Source organism: Molothrus aeneus, chromosome 4, assembly GCF_037042795.1.
Source record: "Molothrus aeneus isolate 106 chromosome 4, BPBGC_Maene_1.0, whole genome shotgun sequence".
Classification (NCBI taxonomy): domain Eukaryota; kingdom Metazoa; phylum Chordata; class Aves; order Passeriformes; family Icteridae; genus Molothrus; species Molothrus aeneus.
In genome coordinates this window covers 71918644-71942655 of record NC_089649.1, presented here as the reverse complement: position 1 = coordinate 71942655, position 24012 = coordinate 71918644, and the positions used below count along the sequence as shown (strand labels likewise).

At 56.3% G+C, this 24012-nt stretch overlaps 3 protein-coding genes across 3 annotated transcripts in view; 1 reads left to right on the top strand and 2 right to left on the bottom strand.

Moving 5' to 3' along the window:
• DCTN1 (dynactin subunit 1) overlaps nucleotides 1-11433 on the bottom strand; it is a 69681-nt gene extending 58248 nt beyond the window's left edge. The window contains exon 1 of the mRNA XM_066548825.1: nucleotides 11359-11433. The gene's annotated coding sequence lies outside the window, so the exon portion shown is untranslated. The remainder of the gene's footprint in view (nucleotides 1-11358) is intronic.
• Nucleotides 1242-17440, top strand: LOC136555805 (uncharacterized). The gene is made up of 5 exons (XM_066548829.1): nucleotides 1242-1374; nucleotides 11552-11675; nucleotides 13375-13527; nucleotides 13620-13786; nucleotides 14866-17440. Exons 3-5 carry the CDS (start codon nucleotides 13377-13379, stop codon nucleotides 16159-16161), a joined length of 1614 nt encoding a protein of 537 aa, XP_066404926.1. The 5' UTR covers nucleotides 1242-1374; nucleotides 11552-11675; nucleotides 13375-13376; the 3' UTR covers nucleotides 16162-17440.
• On the bottom strand, nucleotides 16270-20779 carry LOC136556110 (retinol dehydrogenase 12-like). Its single transcript, XM_066549163.1, has 6 exons — nucleotides 20608-20779; nucleotides 19880-20119; nucleotides 17890-17979; nucleotides 16872-17060; nucleotides 16545-16651; nucleotides 16270-16458 (listed from the first exon to the last, which is right to left on the bottom strand). Exons 1-6 carry the CDS (start codon nucleotides 20762-20764, stop codon nucleotides 16270-16272), a joined length of 972 nt encoding a protein of 323 aa, XP_066405260.1. The 5' UTR covers nucleotides 20765-20779.
• Between the last annotated feature and the right edge of the window lie 3233 nt (nucleotides 20780-24012).

Here is a 24012-nt window from a genome sequence, read left to right as displayed (position 1 = left end):
ATACATGGAATTCATTGAATTCCCTGCAATTAATTTATAAGAAATTGGTGTTTAAATTCACTGAAATTCACCGAAACTCACTAAATTAATTCAGAATAAATTGGTGTTTAAATTCACTGAAATTCACTAAATTAATTCAGAATAAATTGGTGTTTAAATTCACTGAAATTCACTAAATTCACTGAAATTCCTTCAATGGATCCACCCAAAATTGCTGTTTACATTCACTGACCGATGAGATTTAGTACAAAATCCCAGAATAAAGAGTTCCAGAGTTTTCCCCATTTTTTTCCAACTTTTCCCCGATTTTTCCCAATTTTTTCCTGGTTTTTCCCGATTTTTTTCAGATTTTTTCCCCAATTTTTTCCCCATTTTTTCCCGATTTTTTCCCGATTTCCCCCGCTTTTTTCCCAATTTTTCCTCAATTTTTCCCCGATTTTTCCCTGATATTTTTTCCTATTTTTTCCTGATTTCCCCCCGATTTTTCCCGCTTTTTTCCCCGATTTTTTTCTATTTTTCCCCTTTTTTCCCCGATTTTTCCCCGATTTTTCCCAATTTTCCCCCGATTTTTCCCCGATATTTTTCCCCGATTTTTCCCTGATATTTTTCCCTATTTTTCCTGATTTTTCCCCGATTTTCCCCGATATTTTTCCCTATTTTTTCCCTATTTTTCCTGATTTTTCCCTGATATTTTTTCCCTATTTTCCCCGATTTTTCCCCGATTTTCCCCCGATTTCCCCCGATTTTTCCCCGATATTTTTTCCCTACTTTTCCCCAATTTTTCCCGATTTTTTCCCTTTTTTTCCCGATTTTTCCCCATATTTCCCCAATTTATTCCCCCTCTCGGAGCTCCGTCGGGCGCTAGGACCCCCCCGCCGCTGGAGCCTGCGCCCTGCTCGGCTGCACCGCGGCACCGCAGCCCCGGCAGCCTCCACCTCCACCTCCTCCTCCTCCTCCACCTCCTCCTCCACCTCCACCTCCACCTCCACCTCCACCTCCACCTCCTCCTCCTCCTCCACCTCCTCCTCCACCTCCACCTCCACCTCCACCTCCTCCTCCTCCTCCACCTCCTCCTCCTCCACCTCCTCCTCCTCCTCCACCTCCTCCTCCACCTCCTCCTCCTCCTCCTCCTCCTCCTCCACCTCCACCTCCTCCCTCCTCCTCCTCCTCCTCCTCCTCCACCTCCTCCTCCTCCTCCTCCTCCTCCTCCTCCTCCACCTCCTCCTCCTCCTCCACCTCCACCTCCTCCCCCGTCCTTCCCCGTCCTCCCGGCTCAATCCCGCCGCATTCCCGGTGATTTCCCGGCTGGGATCGACGCTCGCGGCCCGGACAGCAGCGCCGGACACGGCGGGAGCTCAGCGGGCACGGCCGCGGGTACGGGCAGGGCCCAGGGGATTTAGGAGCGCGGGGAACGGGAGGGACGGAGGCGCTCGGCGGTTCGGGGGTGCTCGGAGCAGAAACTGCGGCGTTTGCAGCCTCTCGGAGCCCCTCGGAGCCGCTCCGAGCAATTGCGGGATCGCAGCTCTGCGGCCTCGAGCTTTAAGGAATTCCTGAGCTGCCTCTTCCCGAGGAGGGTGGGAATGAGGGCATGGAGAGGGGGAATGAGCAGGGGAAGGGACTGCAGAATGCATGAACACCAACCCAGCAAACTTCAATCCATGAAAAACCCCAAACTGATCCATCAAAACCTTATTCCATCAAAAAACCCCAAACTGATCCATCAAAACCTCATTGCTTCAAAAAACCCCAAACTAATCCATGAAAACCCCATTGCTTCAAAAAAACCCCAAACTAATCCATCAAAACCTCATTGCTTCAAAAAAACCCCAAACTGATCCATCCAAACCTCATTGCTTCAAAAAAACCCCAAACTGATCCATCAAAACCCCATTCCATCAAAAAACCCATTCCTTAAAAAAAAACCCATTCCTTCATAAAACCCCATTCCTTCATAAAACCCCATTCCTTCAAAAAACCCAATCCATCAAAAACCCCAAACTAATCCATCAAAACCCCATTGCTTCAAAAAACCCCAAACTGATCCATCAAAACCCCATTGCTTCAAAAAACCCCAAACTGATCCATCAAAACCTCATTGCTTCAAAAAACCCCAAACTAATCCATGAAAACCCCATTGCTTCAAAAAAACCCCAAACTGATCCATCAAAACCCCATTGCTTCAAAAAACCCCAAACGGATCCATCAAAACCTCATTGCTTCAAAAAACCCCAAACTGATCCATCAAAACCCCATTGCTTCCCAAACCCCCATTCCATCAAAAAACCCCATTCCTTCAAAACCCCACTCCTTTAAAAAACCAAACTGATCCATCAAAACCCCATTGCTTCAAAAAACCCCAAACGAATCCATCAAAACCTCATTCCTGCCAAAAACCCATTCCATCAAAAACCCCATCCCTTAAAAAAAACCCCATCCCTTAAAAAAAACCCCATTCCATCAAAAAACCCCATTCCATCAAAAAACCCCATTCCATAAAAAAACCCCATTCCTTCCAAAAAACCCCACACTAATCCATCAAAACCCCATTCCTTCCAAAAACCCATTGCTTCAAAAAAACCTATTCATTCAAAAAACCCCATTCCTTAAAAGAACCTCATTCCTTCAAAAAACCCCAAACTAATCCATCAAAACCCCATTCCTTCAAAAAACCCCATTCCTTCAAAAAACCCCATTCCTTCAAAAAACCCCATTCCATCAAAAAACCCCATTCCTTCAAAAAAACCCCAAACTAATCCATCAAAACCTCATTCCTTCCAAAACCCCATTCCTTTAAAAAACCCATTCCTTCAAAAAAACCCCGAACTAATCCATCAAAACCCCATTCCTTCAAAAAACCCCCATTCATTCAAAAAACCCCATTCCTTCCAAAAACCCCATTCCTTCAAAAAAACCCCAAACTAATCCATCAAAACCCCATTCCACCAAAAAACCCATTGCTTAAAAAAAACCCATTCCATCAAAACCCCATTCCTTCCAAAAACCCCATTCCTTCCAAAAACCCCATTCCTTCCAAAAACCCCATTCCTTCAAAAAAAACCCCAAACTAATCCATCAAAACCCCATTCCACCAAAAAACCCATTGCTTAAAAAACCCCATTCCTTCCAAAAACCCCATTCCTTCCAAAAACCCCATTCCTTCCAAAAACCCCATTCCTTTAAGACCCCACTCCCTCCAGAAAACCCAATCCATAAAAACCCATTCCCTCAAAAAAAACCCCATTTCATGCAAAAACCCCATTCTATCTAAACACCCTTTCCTCAAAAACCCCAATCCATCCAAATCCAATTCCTTCCAAAAAACCCATTCTATCTAAACCCCATTTCCTCCAAAAAACCCCAATCCATCAAAACCCCAATCTCTGCAAAAAACCCCAATCCACCACAAAACCCCAATCCATCAAAAAAAAACTCAATTCATTAAAACCCCAATCCCTCAAAACCCCAATTCATCAAAACCCCAATCCCTCCAAAAAACCCAATTCCTCAAAACCCCATTTCCTCAAAAAACCCCAATTCATCAAAACCCCATTTCCTCCAAAAAACCCCAATCTCTCAAAAAAACCCCAATTCCTCAAAATCCCAATCCCTCAAAAAAACCCCATTCCATCAAAACCCCATTTCCTCAAAAACCCCAAATCCCTCAAAACCCCATTCATAAAACCTCCAATCCTCCTAAAAACCCCAATCCATCAAAACCCCATTTCCTCAAAAAACCCCAAATCCCTCAAAACCCCATTTCCTCAAAAAACCCCAATTCCTCCAAAAAATCCCAATCCCTCAAAAGACCCCAATCCCTCCTAAAAACCCCAATTAATCAAAACCCCATTTCCTCCAAAACCCCAATTTACAAAAACCCCAATCCATCCAACAAACCCCAAATCCCTCAAAACCCCATTTCCTCAAAAACCCCAAACAATCAAAACCCCATTTCCTTCAAAAAACCCCAATCCCTCAAAACCCCATTTCCTCAAAAAAACCCCAAACAATCTCTCAAAAAAATCCCAATTCCTCAAAATCCCAATCTCTCAAAAAAACCCCAATCCATCAAAACCCCATTTCCTCAAAAAACCCCAATTAATCAAAACCCCATTTCCTTCAAAAAACCCAATTCATCAAAACCCCAAACCCTCCTAAAAACCCTTTCTATCCAAACCCCAATCCCTCAAAAGACCCCAATCCATCCAAACCCCAATCTCTCAAAAAAATCCCAATTCCTCAAAATCCCAATCCCTCCTAAAACCCCAATCCCTCAAAACCCCATTCCCTCAAAAGACCCCAATCCCTCCTAAAACCCCAATCCCTCAAAACCCCATTCATAAAACCTCCAATGCTCCTAAAAACCCCATTGTATCCAAACCCCAATCCCTCAAAAAAACCCCAATTCATCAAAACCCCATTTCCCCAAAAAACCCAATTCATCCAAAAAACCCCAATCCCTCCTAAAAACCCCAATTAATCAAAACCCCATTTCCTCCAAAACCCCAATCCATCCAACAAACCCCAATCCCTCAAAACCCCATTTCCTCAAAAACCCCAATCCCTCCAAAAAATCCCAATTCCTCAAAATCCCAATCCCTCAAAAAATCCCAATCCCTCAAAACCTCATTTCCTCAAAAAACCCCAAATCCCTCAAAACCCCATTCATAAAACCTCCAATCCTCCTAAAAACCCCATTCTATCCAAACCCCATTCCCCCAAAAACCAAAAACCCCAATCCCTCAAACCCCATTTCCTCAAGAAAAACCCCCCAAACAATCTCTCAAAAAAATTCCAATTCCTCAAAACCCCATTTCCTCAAAAACCCCAATTCATCAAAACCCCATTTCCTCCAAAAACACCCAATCTCTCAAAAAACCCCAATTCTTCAAAATCCCAATCCCTCAAAAAAACCCCATTCCATCAAAACCCCATTTCCTCAAAAACCTCAATCCCTCAAAACCCCATTCATAAAACCTCCAATGCTCCTAAAAACCCCAATTCATCAAAACCCCAATCCCTCAAAAAAACCCCAATTAATCAAAACCCCATTTCCTCAAAAAACCCAATTAATCAAAGCCCCAATCCCTCAAAACCCCATTTCCTCAAAAACCCCAAATCCCTCAAAACCCCATTTCCTCAAAAAACCCCAATTCCTCCAAAAAATCCCAATCCCTCAAAAGACCCCAATCCCTCCTAAAAACCCAATTCATCAAAACCCCATTTCCTCCAAAACCCCAATTTACAAAAACCCCAATCCATCCAACAAACCCCAAATCCCTCAAAACCCCATTTCCTCAAAAATCCCAATCCCTCCAAAAAATCCCAATTCCTCAAAATCCCAATTCCTCAAAAAATCCCAATCCCTCAAAACCCCATTTCCTCAAAAAAACCCCAAACAATCTCTCAAAAAAATCCCAATTCCTCAAAACCCCATTTCCTCAAAAAACCCCAATCCCTCCAAAAAATCCCAATTCCTCAAAACCCCATTTCCTCAAAAACCCCAATCCCTCAAAACCCCATTTCCTCCAAAACCACCCAATCTCTCAAAAAAATCCCAATTCCTCAAAATCCCAATCCCTCAAAAAATCCCAATCCCTCAAAACCTCATTTCCTCAAAAAAACCCAATTCATCAAAACCCCAAACCCTCAAAAAAAACCCCTTTCTATCAAAAAAAACCCAATCCCTCAAAACCCCATTTCCTCCAAAAACCCCAATCCATCCAAAAAACCCCAATCCATCCAAACCCCAATCCCTCCAAAAAACCCCAAATCCCTCAAAATCCCTCAAAACCCCATTCATAAAACCTCCAATGCTCCTAAAAACCCCATTGTATCCAAACCCCAATCCCTCAAAAAAACCCCAATTCATCAAAACCCCATTTCCTTCAAAAAACCCAATTCATCCAAAAAACCCCAATCCCTCCTAAAAACCCCAATTAATCAAAACCCCATTTCCTCCAAAACCCCAATTTACAAAAACCCCAATCCATCCAACAAACCCCAATCCCTCAAAACCCCATTTCCTCAAAAACCCCAATCCCTCCAAAAAATCCCAATTCATCAAAATCCCAATCCCTCAAAAAATCCCAATCCCTCAAAAAATCCCAATCCCTCAAAAAATCCCAATCCCTCAAAACCTCATTTCCTCAAAAAACCCCAATCCCTCAAAACCCCATTCATAAACCCTCCAATGCTCCTAAAAACCCCATTGTATCCAAACCCCAATCCCTCAAAAAACCCCAATTCATCAAAACCCCATTTCCCCAAAAAACCCAATTCCCCGTGGGAATTTGGGAATTCCGGGTGGGAATTTTGGGAATTCCAGGTGGGAATTTGGGAATTCCAGTGGGAATTTAGGAATTCTGGGAATTCTAGGTGGGAATTTGGGGAATTCCTGGTGGGAATTCTGGGAATTTCCAGTGGGAATTTTGGAATTTGGGAATTCCCAGTGGGAATTTGGGAACTCCCAGTGGGAATTTGGGAATTCCCAGTGGGAATTTGGGAATTCTGGGAATTCCAGTGGGAATTTGGGAATTCCAGTGGGAATTTAGGAATTCTGGGAATTCCATGTAGGAATTTGGGAATTCCGGTGGGAATTTGGGAATTTTGGGAACTCTAGGTGGGAATTTGGGGAATTCCCAGTGGGAATTTGGGAATTCTGGGAATTCCAGGTGGGAATTTGGGAATTTCATGTGGGAATTTGGGAATTTTGGGAATTCCGGTGGGTATTTAGGAATTCTGGGAATTCCAGGTGGGAATTTGGGAATTTGGGAATTCTTCGAATTTCCAGTGGGAATTTGGGAATTTCGGGAATTCCCCGTGGGAATTTGGGAATTCCCCGTGGGAATTTGGGAATTCTAGGAATTTTGGGAATTCCTGGTGGGAATTTGAGAATTTTGGTGGGAATTTAGGAATTCTGGGAATTCCATGTGGGAATTTAGGAATTTTGGGAATTCCATGTGGGAATTTGGGAATTTTGGGAATTCCTGGTGGGAATTTGGGAATTCCAGGTGGGAATTCTGGGAATTCCTGGTGGGAATTTGTGAATTCTGGGAATTTCCAGTGGGAATTTGGGAATTTTGGGAATTCCATGTGGGAATTTGGGAATTCTGGGAATTCCAGTGGGTATTTAGGAATTCTGGGAATTTCCAGTGGGAATTTTGGGAATTCCAGGTGGGAATTTTGGGAATTCTTCGAATTTCCAGTGGGAATTTGGGAATTTTGGGAATTCCAGGTGGGAATTTTGGGAATTCCTGGTGGGAATTTAGGAATTCTGGGAATTCCATGTGGGAATGTGGGAATTTGGGGAATTCCTGGTGGGAATTCTGGGAATTCCATGTGGGAATATGGGAATTTGGGGAATTCCGGGTGGGAATTTGGGAATTGTGGGAATTCTGGGAATTTCCAGGTGGGAATTTCCAGTGGGAATTTGGGAATTTCCAGTGGGAATTTGGGAATTCTGGGAATTTGGGAATTTCCAGGTGGGAATTTGGGAATTTCCAGTGGGAATTTGGGAATTCTGGGAATTTGGGAATTCCCGGTGGGAATTTGGGAATTCTGGGAATTCCAGGTGGGAATTTGGGAATTTGCGAATTCCTGGTGAGAATTTGGGAATTTCCGGTGGGAATTTGGGAACTCTAGGTGGGAAATTGGGAATTGCGGTGGGAATTTGGGAATTCTGGGAATTTGGGAATTTGGGAATTCCCGGTGGGAATTTGGGAATTCTGGGAATTTGGGAATTCCCAGTGGGAATTTGGGAATTGCGGTGGGAATTTGGGAATTCCAGGTGGGAATTTTGGGAATTGCGGTGGGAATTTTGGGAATTGCGGTGGGAATTTGGGAATTTTGGGAATTCCAGGTGGGAATTTGGGAATTCCGGGAATTCCATGTGGGAATTTGGGAATTTCCAGTGGGAATTTGGGAACTCTAGGTGGGAATTTGGGAATTGCGGTGGGAATTTGGGAATTCTGGGAATTTGGGAATTCCCGGTGGGAATTTGGGAATTGCGGTGGGAATTTTGGGAATTGCGGTGGGAATTTGGGAATTCCGGGAATTCCATGTGGGAATTTGGGAATTTGGGAATTCCGGTGGGAATTTGGGAATTCCGGGAATTCCATGTGGGAATTTTGGGAATTTCCGGTGGGAATTTGGGAACTCTAGGTGGGAATTTGGGAATTGCGGTGGGAATTTGGGAATTCTGGGAATTTGGGAATTTGGGAATTCCCGGTGGGAATTTGGGAATTCTGGGAATTTGGGAATTCCGGTGGGAATTTGGGAATTCTGGGAATTTGGGAATTCCGGCACTCCCTGAGCTCTCAGGAGCGAGGCTCAGCACAGGCCCTGCCTGCGCTCCGTGCCTCAATTAACGATGCCTCATTAATTACTGCATTAATTACTGATGGGGGCGGGCACACAAACCAACCCCCCCCCCCCCGTTCCCGGAGCCAGCAGGGGATGCGCCCACGGCCGCCCCTAACGAGCCGCCCCCAATTAGCGCAGCCCTTAATGAGCCTGGGGCTGAGCCTAACGAGCCGCCCCCAATTAGCGCAGCCCTTAATGAGCCCGGGGCCGAGGCCGTGCCCCCTCGGCAGCCCCAAAGGGAAACCCCGAGGGGAAACGGCCCCGGCCCATCAGAGACCCCTCCCAGGAGCCTAAAGCGCCCTAAACACCCCAAAACGGGCCTAAATCCCCTCTAAACAGCCCCAAAACGGGCCTAAATCCCCTCTAAACAGCCCCAAAATAGCCCTAAATGCCCCAAAACGGGCCTAAATCCCCCCTAAATGCCCCAAAATGGGCCTAAATCCCCTCTAAACAGCCCCAAAATGGGCCTAAATCCCCCCTAAATGCCCCAAAATGTCCCTAAATCCCCTCTAAACAGCCCCAACATGGCCCTAAATCCCCTCTAAACAGCCCCAACATAGCCCTAAATCCCCCAAAATGGGCCTAAATCCCCTCTAAACAGCCCCAAAATGGGCCTAAATCCCCTCTAAACAGCCCCAAAATAGCCCTAAATGCCCCAAAATGGGCCTAAACTCCCCCTAAATGCCCCAAAATGTCCCTAAATCCCCTCTAAACAGCCCCAACATAGCCCTAAATCCCCTCTAAACAGCCCCAAAATGGGCCTAAATGCCCCAAAACGGGCCTAAATCCCCTCTAAACAGCCCCAAAATAGCCCTAAATGCCCCAAAACGGGCCTAAATCCCCTCTAAACAGCCCCAAAATAGCCCTAAATCCCCTCTAAACAGCCCCAAAACGGCCCTAAATCCCCTCTAAACAGCCCCAACATGGCCCTAAATCCCCTCTAAACAGCCCCAACATAGCCCTAAATCCCCCAAAATGGGCCTAAATCCCCTCTAAACAGCCCCAAAATGGGCCTAAATCCCCTCTAAACAGCCCCAAAATAGCCCTAAATACCCCAAAATGGGCCTAAACCCCCCCTAAATGCCCCAAAATGTCCCTAAATCCCCTCTAAACAGCCCCAACATAGTCCTAAATCCCCTCTAAACAGCCCCAAAATGGGCCTAAATGCCCCAAAACGGGCCTAAATCCCCTCTAAACAGCCCCAAAATAGCCCTAAATGCCCCAAAACGGGCCTAAATCCCCTCTAAATGCCCCAAAATAGCCCCAAATCCCCCAAAACGGCCCTAAATCCCCACTAAACAACCTTAAATAACCCCAAAACAGCCCCAAATGCCCCCTAAATGCCCCAAAATGTCCCTAAATCCCCCCTAAAGGCCCCAAAATGTCCATAAATCCCCCCTCAATGCCCCAAAATATCCCTAAATCCCCACTAAACATCCTTAAATACCCCAAAACATCACTAAATGTTCCCAAAACAGCCCTAAATCCCCCCAAAGGCCCCAAAATGTCCCTAAATCCCCACTAAACGCCCCAAAATATCCCTAAATGCCCCCAAAATATCCCTAAATCCCCTCAAAACAGCCCTAAATGCCCCAGAATGTCCCTAAATCCCCACTAAACATCCTTAAATACCCTTAAAACATCACTAAATGCCCCCAAACAGCCCTAAATAACCCCAAAACAGCCCTAAATGCCCCAAATCAGCCCTAAATCCCCCTTAAATGCCCCAAAATGTCCCTAAATCCCCACTAAACATCCTTAAATAACCCCAAAACAGACCTAAATCCCCTCAAAACAGCCCTAAATGCCCCCTCAATGCCCCAAAATGTCCCTCAATCCCCTCAAAAAGCCCCTAAATGTCCCTAAATCCCCACTAAACATCCTTAAATAACCCCAAAACATCACTAAATGTCCCCAAACAGCCCCAAATGCCCCCAAAATGCCCCTAAAAACCCCTAAAACCCCCTAAACCCTTTTCAAATGCCCCTAAATGCCCTCAAAAAGCCCCAAATCTCCCCTAAACAGCCCTAAATGCCCCCAAAACAGCCCTAAATATCCCTGCAGATCCCTCCACAATCCCAAAATGCCCCTAAAAACCCCTAAATCCCTTCCAAATACCCTGAAATGCCTTCAAACACCCCTAAATGCCCCTCAAGCATTCCTAAATCCCCTCCAAACACCCCTAAATCCCCCTAAAACCCCTCCAGCCTCTCCCAGAACCTCAAAAAGCCCCCAAACCCCCCTAAATCCTCCCTAAACATCCCTAAATCCTCCCGCACACCCTCCCACAACCCCAAATGACCCTAAAACCCCTAAATCCCCTCCAAACGCCCCTCAATTCCTCCAAACATCCCGAAATATCCCTGCAGCCCCCTCCACGACCCCAAAAACCCCGAAATCCCTTTCAAATACCCCTAAATGCCTTCAAACACCCCTAAATCCCCTCAAAGATCCATACAGACCCTCCCAGAACCCCTAAATGCCCTCAAACACCCCTAAATCCCCCCCAACGCCCCTAAATGACTCAACACACCCCTAAATCCTCCCCAAACACCCCCATAAAGCCCTAAATACCCCCAAACGCCCCCACAAACCGCTCACAGCCCATAAATACCCCCCAGATCCACCCCCACACCCCTAAATCCCCCACATCAAGATCCCCAAAATCCCTTTTCCAGCCCCCTAAACCCCCAAACCGCCCCGGACCCACTCAAATCTCTCACGCATCACTCAAAAAACCCCTAAAGCTCCTCGAGCGCCCCTAAATCCCTCCCACAATTCCCTAAAAACCCCTTTCGCCGCACCCAGACCCTTGAAACCCCCTCAGATCCCCCTCGATCCCCTCACAACGAAGCGCCCGCAGCCTCCCACCAGCACCGCCCGACCTCCCCGTGTCTCCCCCGCTCCAAATCCACATCTCCCGCCCCAAATCCCCCATCCCCGCTCACTCCCGGCACGCTCCGGGAAGCCCCGACCCCCTCAGGCCTCCCCCGGTACCTCCGGCCCGGCCGCTCCCGGTACCGTCGAGCCCGCCCGGTCTCGAAGGCCCCGCGGGCTGCCCCGTGCCGTGCCTGACGCGTGGGGCCCTCCCCGCCCTGCCCGTACGGGCGCGCTGGGAGTCAGGCACGGCCCGGGGCAGCCCGCGGGGGCTGTAAGGGCGGAAGGGTCCTCACGCTGTGCGCATGCGCAGTGCGCAAAGTGAAGGCAGCGAAAGTCATGGCGGGGCCAGGCCCGGGGAGGAGGATGAGGAGGAAAAGGAGAAGGAGGAGGAGGAGGAGAAAGCAACGCGACGGGACGGGGTTAATCGGCTCTCGGTAAGTGCTCCCGGGCTGGCCAGGCTGGCCCGCAGCAATGGGGTGGTTGCGGGAGGTGTTGCCATGGGAACGGGGTGTTGATTCTTTGGGGTTTGGCTGGGGTTGGGTCCTGGTCGTGGTTCTGGTTGGGATTTTGGGATTTGGGGAGGGGACCGCAAAGCGGGGGGGGGTCTCAAGGTCCCCGAGGATCCCCAAGGACAGGCTCGAGGAAGGGGCAATGGAAGGGGGGAATTTCCTCCCTTGGAATTTCCCTGCTGGACCCGATCCGGTCCCTCCGGGAAGGGTTTGGGCCCGTCCCGGCGTCCCATCCCCGGTGCTCCATCCCCGTGTCCCATTTCCAATGTCCCATCCCATGTCCCATCCCCGGTGTCCAATCCCAATGTCCCCTCCTGCTGTCCCATCCTAATGTCCCCTCTCGGTGCCCCATCCCCGTGTCCCATTCTTAGTGTCCCATCCCTTAGTGTCCCCTCCCGGTGTCCCATCCCCTGTGTCCCATCCCCAATGTCCCCTCCCGGTGTCCCATCCCATTGTCCCATCCCCAGTGTCCCAGCCTAATGTCCCCTCCTGGTGTCCCATCCCAGTGTCCCCTCCCGGTGTCCCATTCCCAGTGTACCCATCCCCAATGTCCCATCCCATGTCCCGTTGTTGTCTGTGGGAGTTCCCATTGGACTCTGCCCTGGTGACAGTGACAGTGGCACACGGCCCTGCCCTGGTGACGGTGACAGTGACAGTGGCACATAGCCCTGCCCTGGTGGCAGTGACAGTGACAGTGGCACACAGCCCTGCCCTGGTGACAGTGACAGTGGCACACAGCCCTGCCCTGGTGACAGTGACAGTGGCACACGGCCCTGCCCTGGTTACTCACCGTGCTCCCCTGTCCCAGAGCTCTCTCAGTTCCCTCTGCTGTTCCTCAGCTGCTTCCTGGAGGGACTTTCCCAGTTCTTGGGGGTCTCCTCCTGTCCCAGAGGGTCCTTTTCCCATACCTGAGGTTCTTTCCCCATTTCCCAGGTTTTTTCCCCATTTCCTGGGGTTCTTTTCCCATTTCCCAGTGTATTGTCTCCTTTCCCGGGGTTTTTCCCATTTCCAGGTTTTTTTCCCCATTTCCCAGAGCTCTTTTCCCATATCCCAGGGTCTTTTCCCCATTTCCCGTTGGGTTTTTTTCCCCATTTCCCGTTGGTTTTTTTTCCCCTGTCCCAGGGATGTCCTGGTGGCACGGTGCCCACAGTGACTGTCCCTGTGCCCATGCAGGGATGCCCAGCAGTGGGCAGTGCCCATGGTGACTGTCCCTGTCCCTGTGCCCATGCAGGGATGCCCCAGGGGCGGGCAGTGCCCACGAGGGCTGTCCCTGACTGTCCCCGTGCAGGGATACCCTGGCAGCAGGCAGTGCCTGTGCCGGCTGTCCCTGACTGTCCCTGTGCCAGGGATGTCCTGGTGGCACGGTGCCCACAGTGACTGTCCCTGTGCCCATGCAGGGATGCCCCAGCGGTGGGCAGTGCCCATGGTGACTGTCCCTGTCCCTGTGCCCATGCAGGGATGCCCAGCAGTGGGCAGTGCCCATGCTGGCTGTCCCTGACTGTCCCTGTCCCTGTGCCCATGCAGGGATGCCCCAGCACCAGGCTGTGCCCATGCTGGCTGTCCCTGTCCCAGGGATGTCCTGGTGGCACAGTGGCTGTCCCTGACTGTCCCTGTGCCCATGCAGGGATGCCCCAGCGCCGGGCCGTGCCCACGCTGACCTCGCTGTGCCTGCAGAGCCTGGCCCAGCACATGCAGAGCCTCTGGGCCAAGGACTACAGTGACAATTACCTGGACGAGTACGAGTTCCGCTTCCTCGTGGGGCCCTTCAACGACCTGGGTGAGCTCTGGGGGGCGCCCCGGGCCACTGGGACCCCCGGGGGGATGGCAGGGGGTGTCCCCAGGCCTGGCTGACCCCCCTGTCCCCCCCAGCCTGCGGGCTGGTGCAGGAGCTGCTGCGGCTGCTGGGGACGAGCCGGCGGCTGTCGCGGGCAGCGCTGCACCTGCTGCTGCTGCCACACCTGCGCCAGCTCAGCCTGAGAGCCTGCCCTGCCCTGGCCAACAACGCCCTGGGGCACCTCATCGTGCTGCGCTGCCAGGTGGGCACGGGGCAGGGGCTGGGAGAGGGGCACGGCTGCTGTGGGTTAGGGGATGGGGCTGGGAGCGATGTCTGTGGGGTTGGGACAGTGAGGCTGGGCGTGAACCCCTCTAAGGGGATGGGAGAGTGGGACAGGGGTGCCCATCCTTTGTGGGGCTGGCGGTGCCCACTTTTCATACTGCAGGGGGGATGGAGCTTGGGGTGGGTGCTCACCATCCATGGGGCAGGGGGTGACAGCACTCTGGGGGATCAGGGCTGTGGGGCAGGGGGAGTTAGGTTGGGTGTGACCCCCTCTAGGGGATGGGAGAGTGGGACAGGGGTGCTCATCCTCTGTGGGGCTGGGGGTGCCCACCTTGCATAGGGTAAGAGGAATAGAGCTTGGGGTGGGTGCTCACCATCCATGGGGCAGGGGGTGACAGCACTCTGGGGGATCAGGGCTGTAGGGTAGGGGGAGTTAGGTTGGGTGTGACCACCCTCTAAGGGGATAGGAGAGTGCACCTGGGGGTGCCCACCTTCCATGGGCTAAGGGGGATAGAATTTGGGATGGGTGCTCAGCATCCACGGGGCTGGGGCTGACAACACTCTGGGAGTGCCGTGGTGTGTGGGGCAGGGGGAGTAAGGCTGGGTGTGACCACATTCTAAGGGGATGGGAGGGTGGGACAGGAGTGCCCATCCTCTGTGGGGCTGGGGGTGCCCACCTTGCATGGGGTTAGGGTGGATGGAGCTTGGCATGGGTGCTCACCATCCATGGGGCTGGGGGTGACAACACTCTGGGAGTGCCGTGGTGTGTGGGGCAGGGAGAGTTAGGTTGGGTGTGACCCCCTCTAGGGGATGGGAGAGTGGGACAGGGGTGCCCATCCTCTGTGGGGCTGGGGGTGCCCACCTTGCATGGGGTTAGGGGGGATGGAGCTTGGGGTGCTCAGCATCCACGGGGCTGGGGGTGCCATCATCCATGGGCCGAGGGGTTGGGACAGGGGGAGCAGACAGAGCCTGCCCACCCTCTCTGAGTCTTGCAGGGGGTGAGAGTGGCATCCGTGCGCCCCTGCCCGCCCCCCTGAGGCTGTCCCCGTGTGGCTGCAGGGTCTGAGCGTGCTGGAGCTGGGCGGCTGCGGGCGGCTCTCCCCGTCCGTGCTGGTGGACCTGGCCGAGGGGCTGCCCCGCCTGAGCCGCCTGGGGCTGGCCCACACCCAGGCCAACCTCCAGGTGCTGTCGGCCGTGGGCTCCTGCTGCCGCCACCTGCGGGAGCTCGATGTCACCGGCTGCAGGAAGGTGACGCCGCGCGCCCTACGCCACCTGGCCTACGACCCTGCCGAGCGGAGCCCGGGCTGTCCCGTGCTCCGTGTGCTGCTGGCCCGCGACCTGGAGCACGCCGGGGACGGGGACGCGGTGGCTGCCGTGGCCTTCGTGCTGCTGGCCCTGCCGTGCCTGGAGGTGCTGGCACACGGTGCCCTGCCGGATGCCCTGCGGTTGCTGCACTCAGGGGAGCTGGGTGGCACCGAGGACTCCGAGGGATTCCCCTCGCTGGAGGAGCTGGCGCGGGGCCGGGAGGCTGCAAAGGAGGGAGCCCCGCTCACGCTGCCCCTGCGGCAGCTGGAGGAGGTGGAGGAGGACGCCCTGAGCACCGTCCACGCCGTGTGTCCCCAGGCCCAGGAGGTCAGCGTGTGGCTTGGGGACAGTCCCGGCTCCTCAGGGCTCCGGGAGCTGCCGGGCTGGCATCGCCTGTCCCGAGTGACGCTGGGCTGCTCCGGGCGGCACGGCCGGGCGCTGGCAGAGCTGCTGCCCCTGGCACAGGGCCTGGGCACCTGCCTGCGTGCCCTGACCCTGCACGGCTTCACCTGCCGGGACCCTCTCTCGCTGCCCGCCCTCCTCGCCGGCTGCCCCGGCCTGCAGAGCTTCAGCGCCGAGCTGGAAGTGCCACCGGACCCCCACGCCCACCAGGAGCCCCCCGAGGAGGAGCCCCCCGCCCCGGCACCACGCTGGGCCACCGACCTGCTGCCCCGGGGGCTGCCCCAGCTCCAGAGCTTCTCGCTGAGCCTGGCCGGGCCCGTTCCAGCCGCGCACGGGCCGGTGCTGAGCTCCACGCTGGCCTCGGTGCTGTGCGGGGCCCCGCGGCTGCAGACCCTGCGCCTGCTGGCGCTGCCCTTCCCGCTGGACTCGGTGCTGGAGCCGGCGCTGCCGGGGCTGCGGGAGCTGCGGGAGCTGTCGCTGGCCGGGAGCCGCGTGTCCCCCGGCGCCGTGTGGCAGCTGCTGGGCTCCGAGGGGCCCCTGCGGCACCTGGAGCTGTCCCGCTGCCCCGACATCCACCGGCGCGACTACGACAGCTTCCTGCAGGAGGTGAGGAAGCAGCGCCTGGAGCTGGACATCACCTGGGAGTAGCGCCGGGGTTTTTAATAAAAGCGTCACAGTCACTGGCCGGTGCCGTGTTGTCCCCTCGGCAGCAGCCAGTGGAGTGGGGTGACATCAATGGGGTGACATCCTGGTGGCTCAGCCCTGCTCCGAGAGCCCCGTCAGCCGCTCCGATGCCTCCCAGAGCTTCCGTGCCAGCGCGAGGTCGCGGGCGGCCGCCGAGGGCAGCGCCAGCCGGCAGCTGCTGTCGAAATATTTCCCGGTGATGCCCTCGGCCTCCTCCGAGATGGCGCAGAAGATGGTGCTGGCAGCGCCCTGCTCGGCTGACTGTGGGGAAATGGGGGTGAGGAGAGGTCTGGCACCCCCCTCCCACCCTGCTGCCCCCAGGCTGGGCAGGACCCGACCCCGCTCACCTTCATGAAGGGGTGGAGGAGGACGAAGAGCGCCCGCACGGGCCAGCTGAAGTGGCGCATGATGCTGGTGCTCACCACGCCCGGGCTCAGCGCGTTGGCCGTCACCCCTGCCAGGCCGCACCGTCAGCAGGGTGGGCACCCCAGGGACCCCAAATCCCTCAGGGAGCAGCAGGAGCAGCCTCCAGCCTGACCACAGCCGGGGCTCTGCCACCCTTGGGGGACCCCAGCGAGTCTCTCAGACCCCCCAGCTCTGCCAGCAGCCCCTGAGATCTGGCACAGGGAGTTGGCACAGGGGTTGTCCCCAGGGTGCCACGGCCCAGCACCCACCTGTGCCCTGCAGGCGCCGTGCCAGCTCGGCGGTGAAGAGCACGTTCATCAGCTTGGTGCTGTTGTAGGCGGCGTCGTGCCCGCCCGGGCGCCGCTGCCCCGTCAGGTACCCGCCGTCGGCCGTGCCCACGCTGTGCCGGAACGACGACACGTTCACCACCCGGGCGGGCGCCGAGGCCTTCAGCAGCTCTGTGCCAAGCAGGGCGTTGGTGTTGCGGTGCCATGCCATGGTTTGCCTCAGAAACCCCGGGTTCCTCCCTGATCATTCCCTGCCAGGTGTGTCAGTCTCCTCTCCTTCCCCCTCCCAGCACTGTCTGTCTGTCAGTCCTGGCATTCCAGAGGGGCGTTGAGTGATTGGCAGATTCAAAAGATGCCCTCCACCCCCTGGGGGACATTGGGCCATCCAGGTGTCCTTTGTCCCTTAAAACCTCCTTCTTGGTGGCTCCTACCCTTTCCCTCCTCCCCTTCCTCAGGTAAAAGAGCAACCACGGGGTCAGGGAGTTCTGTTGGAGGAGTTGCCGGACTCAGAGGCCTGTGGGCCAGGAATAAAGCTCTGGATCCAAACCCTCCATCAGAACCGACTCCTTTCCTTCACCATTGCCTTAAAGCTTCTCCAGCAGAGGTAAACCTGAGGACCACCAGAGCTCCTGCGTGCCTGGGCTTGCCTCCAAGCACCCACTGCAACATCCAGCCAGCCAAAAAGTGTCCCTGGGGTGAAACACCACACACCCAGCCAGCCAAAAAGTGTCCCTGGGGTGAAACACCACACACCCAGCCAGCCAAAAAGTGTCCCTGGGGTGAAACACCACACACCCAGCCAGCCAAAAAGTGTCTCTGGGGTAAAACACCACAGTGCTGCTATTTGGTTCGTGCCAGACCATCCAAGGCACATCCCGTCTGCTGTATTAGTAGTTATACCAATAATTACCAATTATTCATTGGTAATTATACCAATATAGGTGGTGAGCGAGGAGGAGTCCCCAGAGCCCCCCCCGACTCCCCCGGCCCCTGCACTCACCCAGGAGGAGGTTGGTGAGCAGGAACGGGCCCAGGTAGTTGGTGGCAAAGGTTTGCTCCAAGCCTTCTGACGTGATGGTGAAGGGCAGCCCTGAAAGGAGGGTGGCTGTGGAAACCCAGGGCACGCAGGGAATGTTTCTCTGTCTGCTCTGGGGTGCCCTGACCCCCAGGGGAGCACTGACTCTGACCCTCATTCATGGAGAAAGTTTCCTAAACTCCAAAACAGACTGGAACCCACTAGGGTGTGAAGTAGATTGTAGAGAGCAGTGCAGGTGTGTCACTTGGTGAGAAATTGAGGTTTTGGGATATTTAGTATGTTGTGGATGGCAGCAAGATGGAGGGCACAGGGTGTCATCCTGGGCTTCTTCTTCATGCTTCTTCCTTCTCCATGGGTTTGGGTGGCATTTTGTAATTGGGCAGAAAAGTCTGCATTGGGATCAGTTATTGGGTTAAAAGGGAAAATAACCCAGGTGTCAGCTCTTAATTGGATGGTTTAGTCTTAAAAGACCTTGTAACAAGAGATTGTTGGACATTTTGTGCCTTCTAATGAAAAGCTGCTGAACTCACAGTAGTGAGACTTTTACTGATAAGAAATAATAAACACTTGAGTCCAAACACAGAATGACAGAATCACAGAATGATGAGGTTGGAAGAGACCTCTAAGATCATCGAGTCCAACCTGTGCCCTCACACCTCAACCAGACTCTAGCCCCAAGTGCCATGGCCAGGCTTTTTTAAACACATCCAGAGATGGTGATTCTACCCCCTCCCTGGGAAGAGCATTCCAGTGCTTTATTATTCTTTCAGTGAAAAATTTCTTCCTAATATCCAGCCTATCCCTTCCCTGACATAGCTTGGGACTGTGTCCTCTGGTTCTGTCAGAGACCGACCCCAGCTGTCTGCAACCTCCCTTCAGGAAGGTGTAGAGAGCAATAAGGGCACCCCTGAGTCTCCTTTTCTCCAGGCTGAACAGCCCCAGCTCCTTCAAACGTTCCTCACAGAGTTTGTGTTCCAGCCCCTCACCAGCCTTGTGTTTGAGCATCTCAAAGTCCTTCCCAAACTGAGGGGCCAGAACTGGACACAGCACTCGAGGTGTGCCCTCATCAGTGCCAAGTACAGGGGCAGAATGACCTCCCTGGGCACACACCATTCCTCAGGGCAGAATGACCTCCCTGGGCACACACCATTCCTCAGGACAGAATGACCTCCCTGGGCACACACCATTCTACAGGCACAGAATGACCTCCCTGCTCCTGCTGGTCCCACACCATTCCTGAGGGCAGAATGACCTCCCTGCTCCTGCTGGGGACACAATTCTACAGGGCAGAATGACCTCCCTGCTCCTGCTGGGCACACACCATTCTACAGGCACAGAATGACCTCCCTGCTCCTGCTGGTCCACTATTCTACAGGCACAGAATGACCTCCCTGCTCCTGCTGGTCCACTATTCTACAGGGCAGAATGACCTCCCTGCTCCTGCTGGTCCCACACCATTCCTGAGGGGCAGAATGACCTCCCTGGGCACACACCATTCCTCAGGGGCAGAATGACCTCCCTGCTCCTGCTGGGCACACACCATTCCTGATCCAGTCCAGAAGCCATTGGCCCTCTTGGCCACCAGGGCAGATTTCTGGCTCAAATTCCACCTGCTGTCGAGCAGCACCCCCGGGTCCCTTTCTGCCTGAACACTGGCCCCAGTTTGTAACATTGTAGGGGATTTTTGTGGTCAAAATGTAGAACTCTCACTTAGACTGATTAAACTCCACGCTGTTGCGCTTTGCCCATCCATCCAACCCATCTGAGGCTCTCTGCAGAGCCCTCCTTCCTTCCAATAGATCAACACCAGCTCCCAGCTTAGAATCACCGTCTCCAATGCCTTCAATCCAGACAGACAAACCGACAGCTGGTACCCCCACAGCGGGGCAGTGCCGCGGGCATCGGGACGAGGCTCTGGACCCCTCGTGGCCGGAGGGTTTTGCCCGGCACCTACCGGTGACTCCGGCGTTGTTGACCAGCACGTCCAGGCGCGGCTCCTCCCGCAGCACGGCGGCGGCGAAGGCTCGCACCGAGGCCAGCGAGCCGGTGTCCAGCAGCCTCAGCAGCACCGCCGCGTTCCCGGTGGCCGCCCGGATCTCCCGCACGGCCGCCTGGCCCCGCTCCCGGCTCCGGCACGCCAGGATGGTGCGGGCATTGCGGCGAGCCAGCTCCATGGCCACGCACTTGCCGATGCCTGCGGGACACGGAGGGCGTGTGGGCTGATCCCAGACAGGTCCCGCTGCTCCTTTGGGGTCCGTGCCCCCGGGTTTGGGCAGCCCCTGCCAGGGCCAAAACCACCCAGCAGGAAATGGAGGGCGCTGGGGAGGGGATGGAGCAGGGCACGCGTGGGGTCACTCTGTCCCTGGGGGCGAGTGGACATGCCAGTCCCAGCATCTCCAGCAGTGGCAGTGGAACGCAGCTGGGAGCGGTGACCCCATCCCTGGTGTGACATGGTGGCTGCGCTGGCCTTGTCCGTCAGTCATTAACAGTCCCGAGTTAAGGAAGGTGAGCAGAGGGCACCGGGAGCACACTGTGGGTGCCCAGGGATGGCCGCCAGCTTCTTCCGCAGCCAAAGCAGGGACTGGGGTCCCGGGCTGGCCAAGGGACACCCATGTCCCCTGCAGGCCACCCCGCAGCCATCGCGCCACCTACCCCAGACGTGTCCCCGCCCTCCCTGCTCACCGCTGTTGGCTCCGGTGACAATCACTGTCCTGCCCGTCAGGTCAGTGGGACACTTGCGGGGGTCCCAGGGGCTCCTGCGGGTGGCCCGGAGCAGCAGGGCCAGCAGCAGGAGCAGGAGGAGCCCCCACGGGGGGCTCAGAGCGCCCAGCAGCTCCATGGCCGGGCACGGGGTGGCGCTGGGGACAGAGGTCACAGCGGGACCTTTGCCCGGCCGGTGGCACGGCACGGCACGGCACGAGTCCCTCTGCTCCGTGAGCCGCTGGGAGCCGAGGGGAGACAGCAGAGTGGCTGGAGCAGGCAGGAAGGTGAGGCACGTGTCCCCTGTGCCACTCCGTTGTCCCCAGTGCCACCCTATCGGGAAGTTACACCTCAGTTATTGCTCTTAATACCCTGTGGTGCTGTAAAAACACCTGGGCTTTTTTTTTCTCCACCAATAGTTTATGCCAGGCTGGACCCGACACGTTCCTACGGTGTTGAGTAACGCGGGAGGAATTGTACCAGCGCAAAAAACGGGGTCACAAATGGGATGGGGGATCCTGTTTTGTAGGGTCGCCAGGTTGGACCCTCGATGAGCGCTGAATTAAGTGGTGAAAGCACGCTGACGCTAATTAGGAACTGAAGGCCACGCCCACTCTATCATCTTCTAATGAGGAACCAAAATCCACGCCTGAGGCCTCACCTGGTGCCGAAAAGGAACAGAAAACCACGCCTGGTATCGCACCTCATGCTAATGAGCTGAAACCACGCCCACGAATATGCTAATGAGGGTCTCCATGAATGCAACTCGGGGAACATGTAAAGCTCCCTGTGTCACACCGCTGTCCTCGGTTTCACCTCAGTGTCCCCGGTGCCGCCCCAGGGCTGCTCGCCCGCGCCACTTCGGACTCTCTGCAACCCCGGGGCGGCTGCGAGGAGGGGCGATGTCCTCCGAAGTCCCCTTCGGGCAGTGCGGGGACACTCCAGGGCTGGTCCCTGTGGGATGGCCCAGCGGGCGGGGACAGTCCCAGCGAGGGACCCCGAGCTGCGCCCGGAGCTCCCGGGAAGGCGGAGGAGGCTCCGGGCAGCCTCTGCCCGCCCCGTCCCGTCCCCGTTCCCCAGGACGGGATCTCCGGGGGCGAAGCCACGCGTGTCACCCTGTCACATCGCCCTTATCCCTCATTTGGGGACAAAGAGGCTGCGGGGACCAGCCACGTGCGGGTGCGGGCGCTGGTGGCACCGCGGGCTCCGCAAAACTCATTTTAGTAGTTTTTTTATTTTATTATTTTATATTATTAAAAGATCCCTGATCTCCAGGAGGGTCTCCCGAGGCCACGGCCGGTTCCAGCCACTGCACCGGCGACACTCGGGGTGACAGGGATCCCCCCAGAGCGGGGCCGGGCGCCGGGAGGGGCAGCTCCGGGAGCCGCTCCGTTTCCAGCGGGATGTCCTGCCACTCCTCCGCCTCTCCGTACTCCGAGAGCCGGCACTCCGGGTAGGGCAGGATGGGTTTCAGGTCCTTCTCCGCCCTCCTCAGCGCCTCGTCCCCCTGCTCGTCCCCGCCGTGCCCCGCCAGGGCGGGCCCGCGCCGCTCGCAGCGTCCCCAGCGCACGGTGACACCGGGAGCCAGGCGCACCGAGGCCAGCCAGGGGTCGCAGAGCTGCGGCTCGGCCCTGGCGGCCCTGGCGGTCGCCGGGATCACCTGCACGAGGGATCCCGGCAGGGGTAACCGGGTCCGCGATGCTCCCAAGCGCGGCCGCTCGGCCTCGGTGCTCACGTCCAGCACCTTCACCTCGGGCAGCACCCAGCGGGCGGCACCGCGCCGGGCGCCGAGCCGGGGCACCCCGGGGCTGCGGGAGAGTCTGCGCGGATGGACGGACCCCGCGCTGGAGAGGGAGGATGATGATGGCGGCGGTGCCTCTTGCTCGCGGGGCTCCGGTGCTGCCGGCGCTGCGGGCTCCGGGGGCGCGACCGGCGGCGGAACCGGGGGCGGCGGCGCCTCCGGCGGGGCCGCCCGGGGCTGCGGGGGCCGCGAGGGTTGGCGGCGCCTCCCGGGGGCTCGGGAGGGTGCGCGCCTCCTCTCGGGGGACCGGGAGAGGCGGCGGCCCCGCTCGCGGGGCTGGGCAGCGCTGGGCGGCTTCGGGCGGGGCGGCGGCCGCGGCACGGGAGGCTGCACGGGAGGAGCGGCGGCGGCGGCTGCGGACCGGGACTGGCACGGCGGGCAAAGGGACCCGGTGTGGGTGAGGGGGTCGGGTCCCCACCCCGTGGGTGACGCCACGGAGCCGCTGGGAGTCAGCCCGAGGGGTCTCGGGGAGGGGGGCTCGGGGCACGTCTCACCTGGCCCGGGGACAGAGGGACACCCACGGCGGGAGCAGCGGCGGTGTCACGGCCGAGGGGACCTTTGGCTGTCACCGGGCGAGCCCCGGACGGGACCGGACCGCGGGGCCGAGGGAAACCCACGGCGGGAGCAGCGGCGGGAACCTCACCGGGACCCACGGGCGGACTTTGAGCCTCTTCTGCCTCGGAGAGCTCCTCGGACGAGAGCTGGACAGGGGGGACCCGGTGCGGTGACACCGCGATGCCACGGCCCGGGCGGGCTCCGGGGACTCGGGGAACCTCTCACCTCTTCCGAGGGCGGAGAGGCCTCCGCGACGGCGACAACGCCAACGCCCGGTGTCCGCGAGTCCCAGATGCCGGCCGGGGGCTCCTCGTCCTCCTTCCAGACCCCGTCCCGCTCGGGCTCCGGGTCCCCCTCGGGCTCCGGGACTTTTTCATCCCGCACCAGGAAGCGCCACTCGGCGACAAACAGGATGGCATCCCGCGCCCGCGCCACCGCGAACGGCACCCGCTGGGGACACAGCGCTGAGACCTCGCCCGCACCTCCCACCCCCCCAAAACCTCCCCAAATTAGGGGAGGGGGGGGTCTCTCACCTGCCGAGCCACGGCCGCCAGCGCGACCTCGGTCAGGACCCGCTCCAGGAGCTCGTCCAGGATGGGCTCCACATCCAGCGGCTCCAGGGGCTCCGGGGACGGGCTGGGCTGGATCGAGGTGCGCCCGGAGCTCCTGGGGGAGCCCCTCTTGGACTGCCGGGGCTGCGCCCGGGGCTTGTCCTGCTTCGATCTGGTGCCGGCCCCGCGGGATTTCCCCTTCTGCTCCGGACAGAGACACCCACAGCTCCCCCTGCCCCCGCGGGAACGGCCCAGTGTGTCCCAGTATGGACCAGTGCACTGCCATGCAGCCCACCGTGTCCCAGTATGGACCAGTGCACTGCCATGCAGCCCACCGTGTCCCAGTATGGACCAGTACACTGCCATGCAGCCCAGTGTCCCCCAGTATGGACCAGTGCACCGCCACACAGCCCAGCGTGTCCCAGTATGGACCAGTGCACCGCCACGCAGCCCAGTGCATCCCAGTATGGACCAGTACAC

Coding starts and splice junctions, on each gene's coding strand:
- LOC136555805 (XM_066548829.1), top strand. CDS start 13,377: ATGCCCCAGCGCCGGGCCGTGCCCACGCTGACCTCGCTGTGCCTGCAG. Junction 13,528..13,619: donor GGGGCCCTTCAACGACCTGG/GTGAGCTCTGGG, acceptor TGTCCCCCCCAG/CCTGCGGGCTGGTGCAGGAG. Junction 13,787..14,865: donor TCATCGTGCTGCGCTGCCAG/GTGGGCACGGGG, acceptor GTGTGGCTGCAG/GGTCTGAGCGTGCTGGAGCT.
- LOC136556110 (XM_066549163.1), bottom strand. CDS start 20,764: ATGGAGCTGCTGGGCGCTCTGAGCCCCCCGTGGGGGCTCCTCCTGCTC. Junction 20,120..20,607: donor TGTCACCGGAGCCAACAGCG/GTGAGCAGGGAG, acceptor CGTGTCCCGCAG/GCATCGGCAAGTGCGTGGCC. Junction 17,061..17,889: donor GCTCACCAACCTCCTCCTGG/GTGAGTGCAGGG, acceptor TGCTTGGCACAG/AGCTGCTGAAGGCCTCGGCG.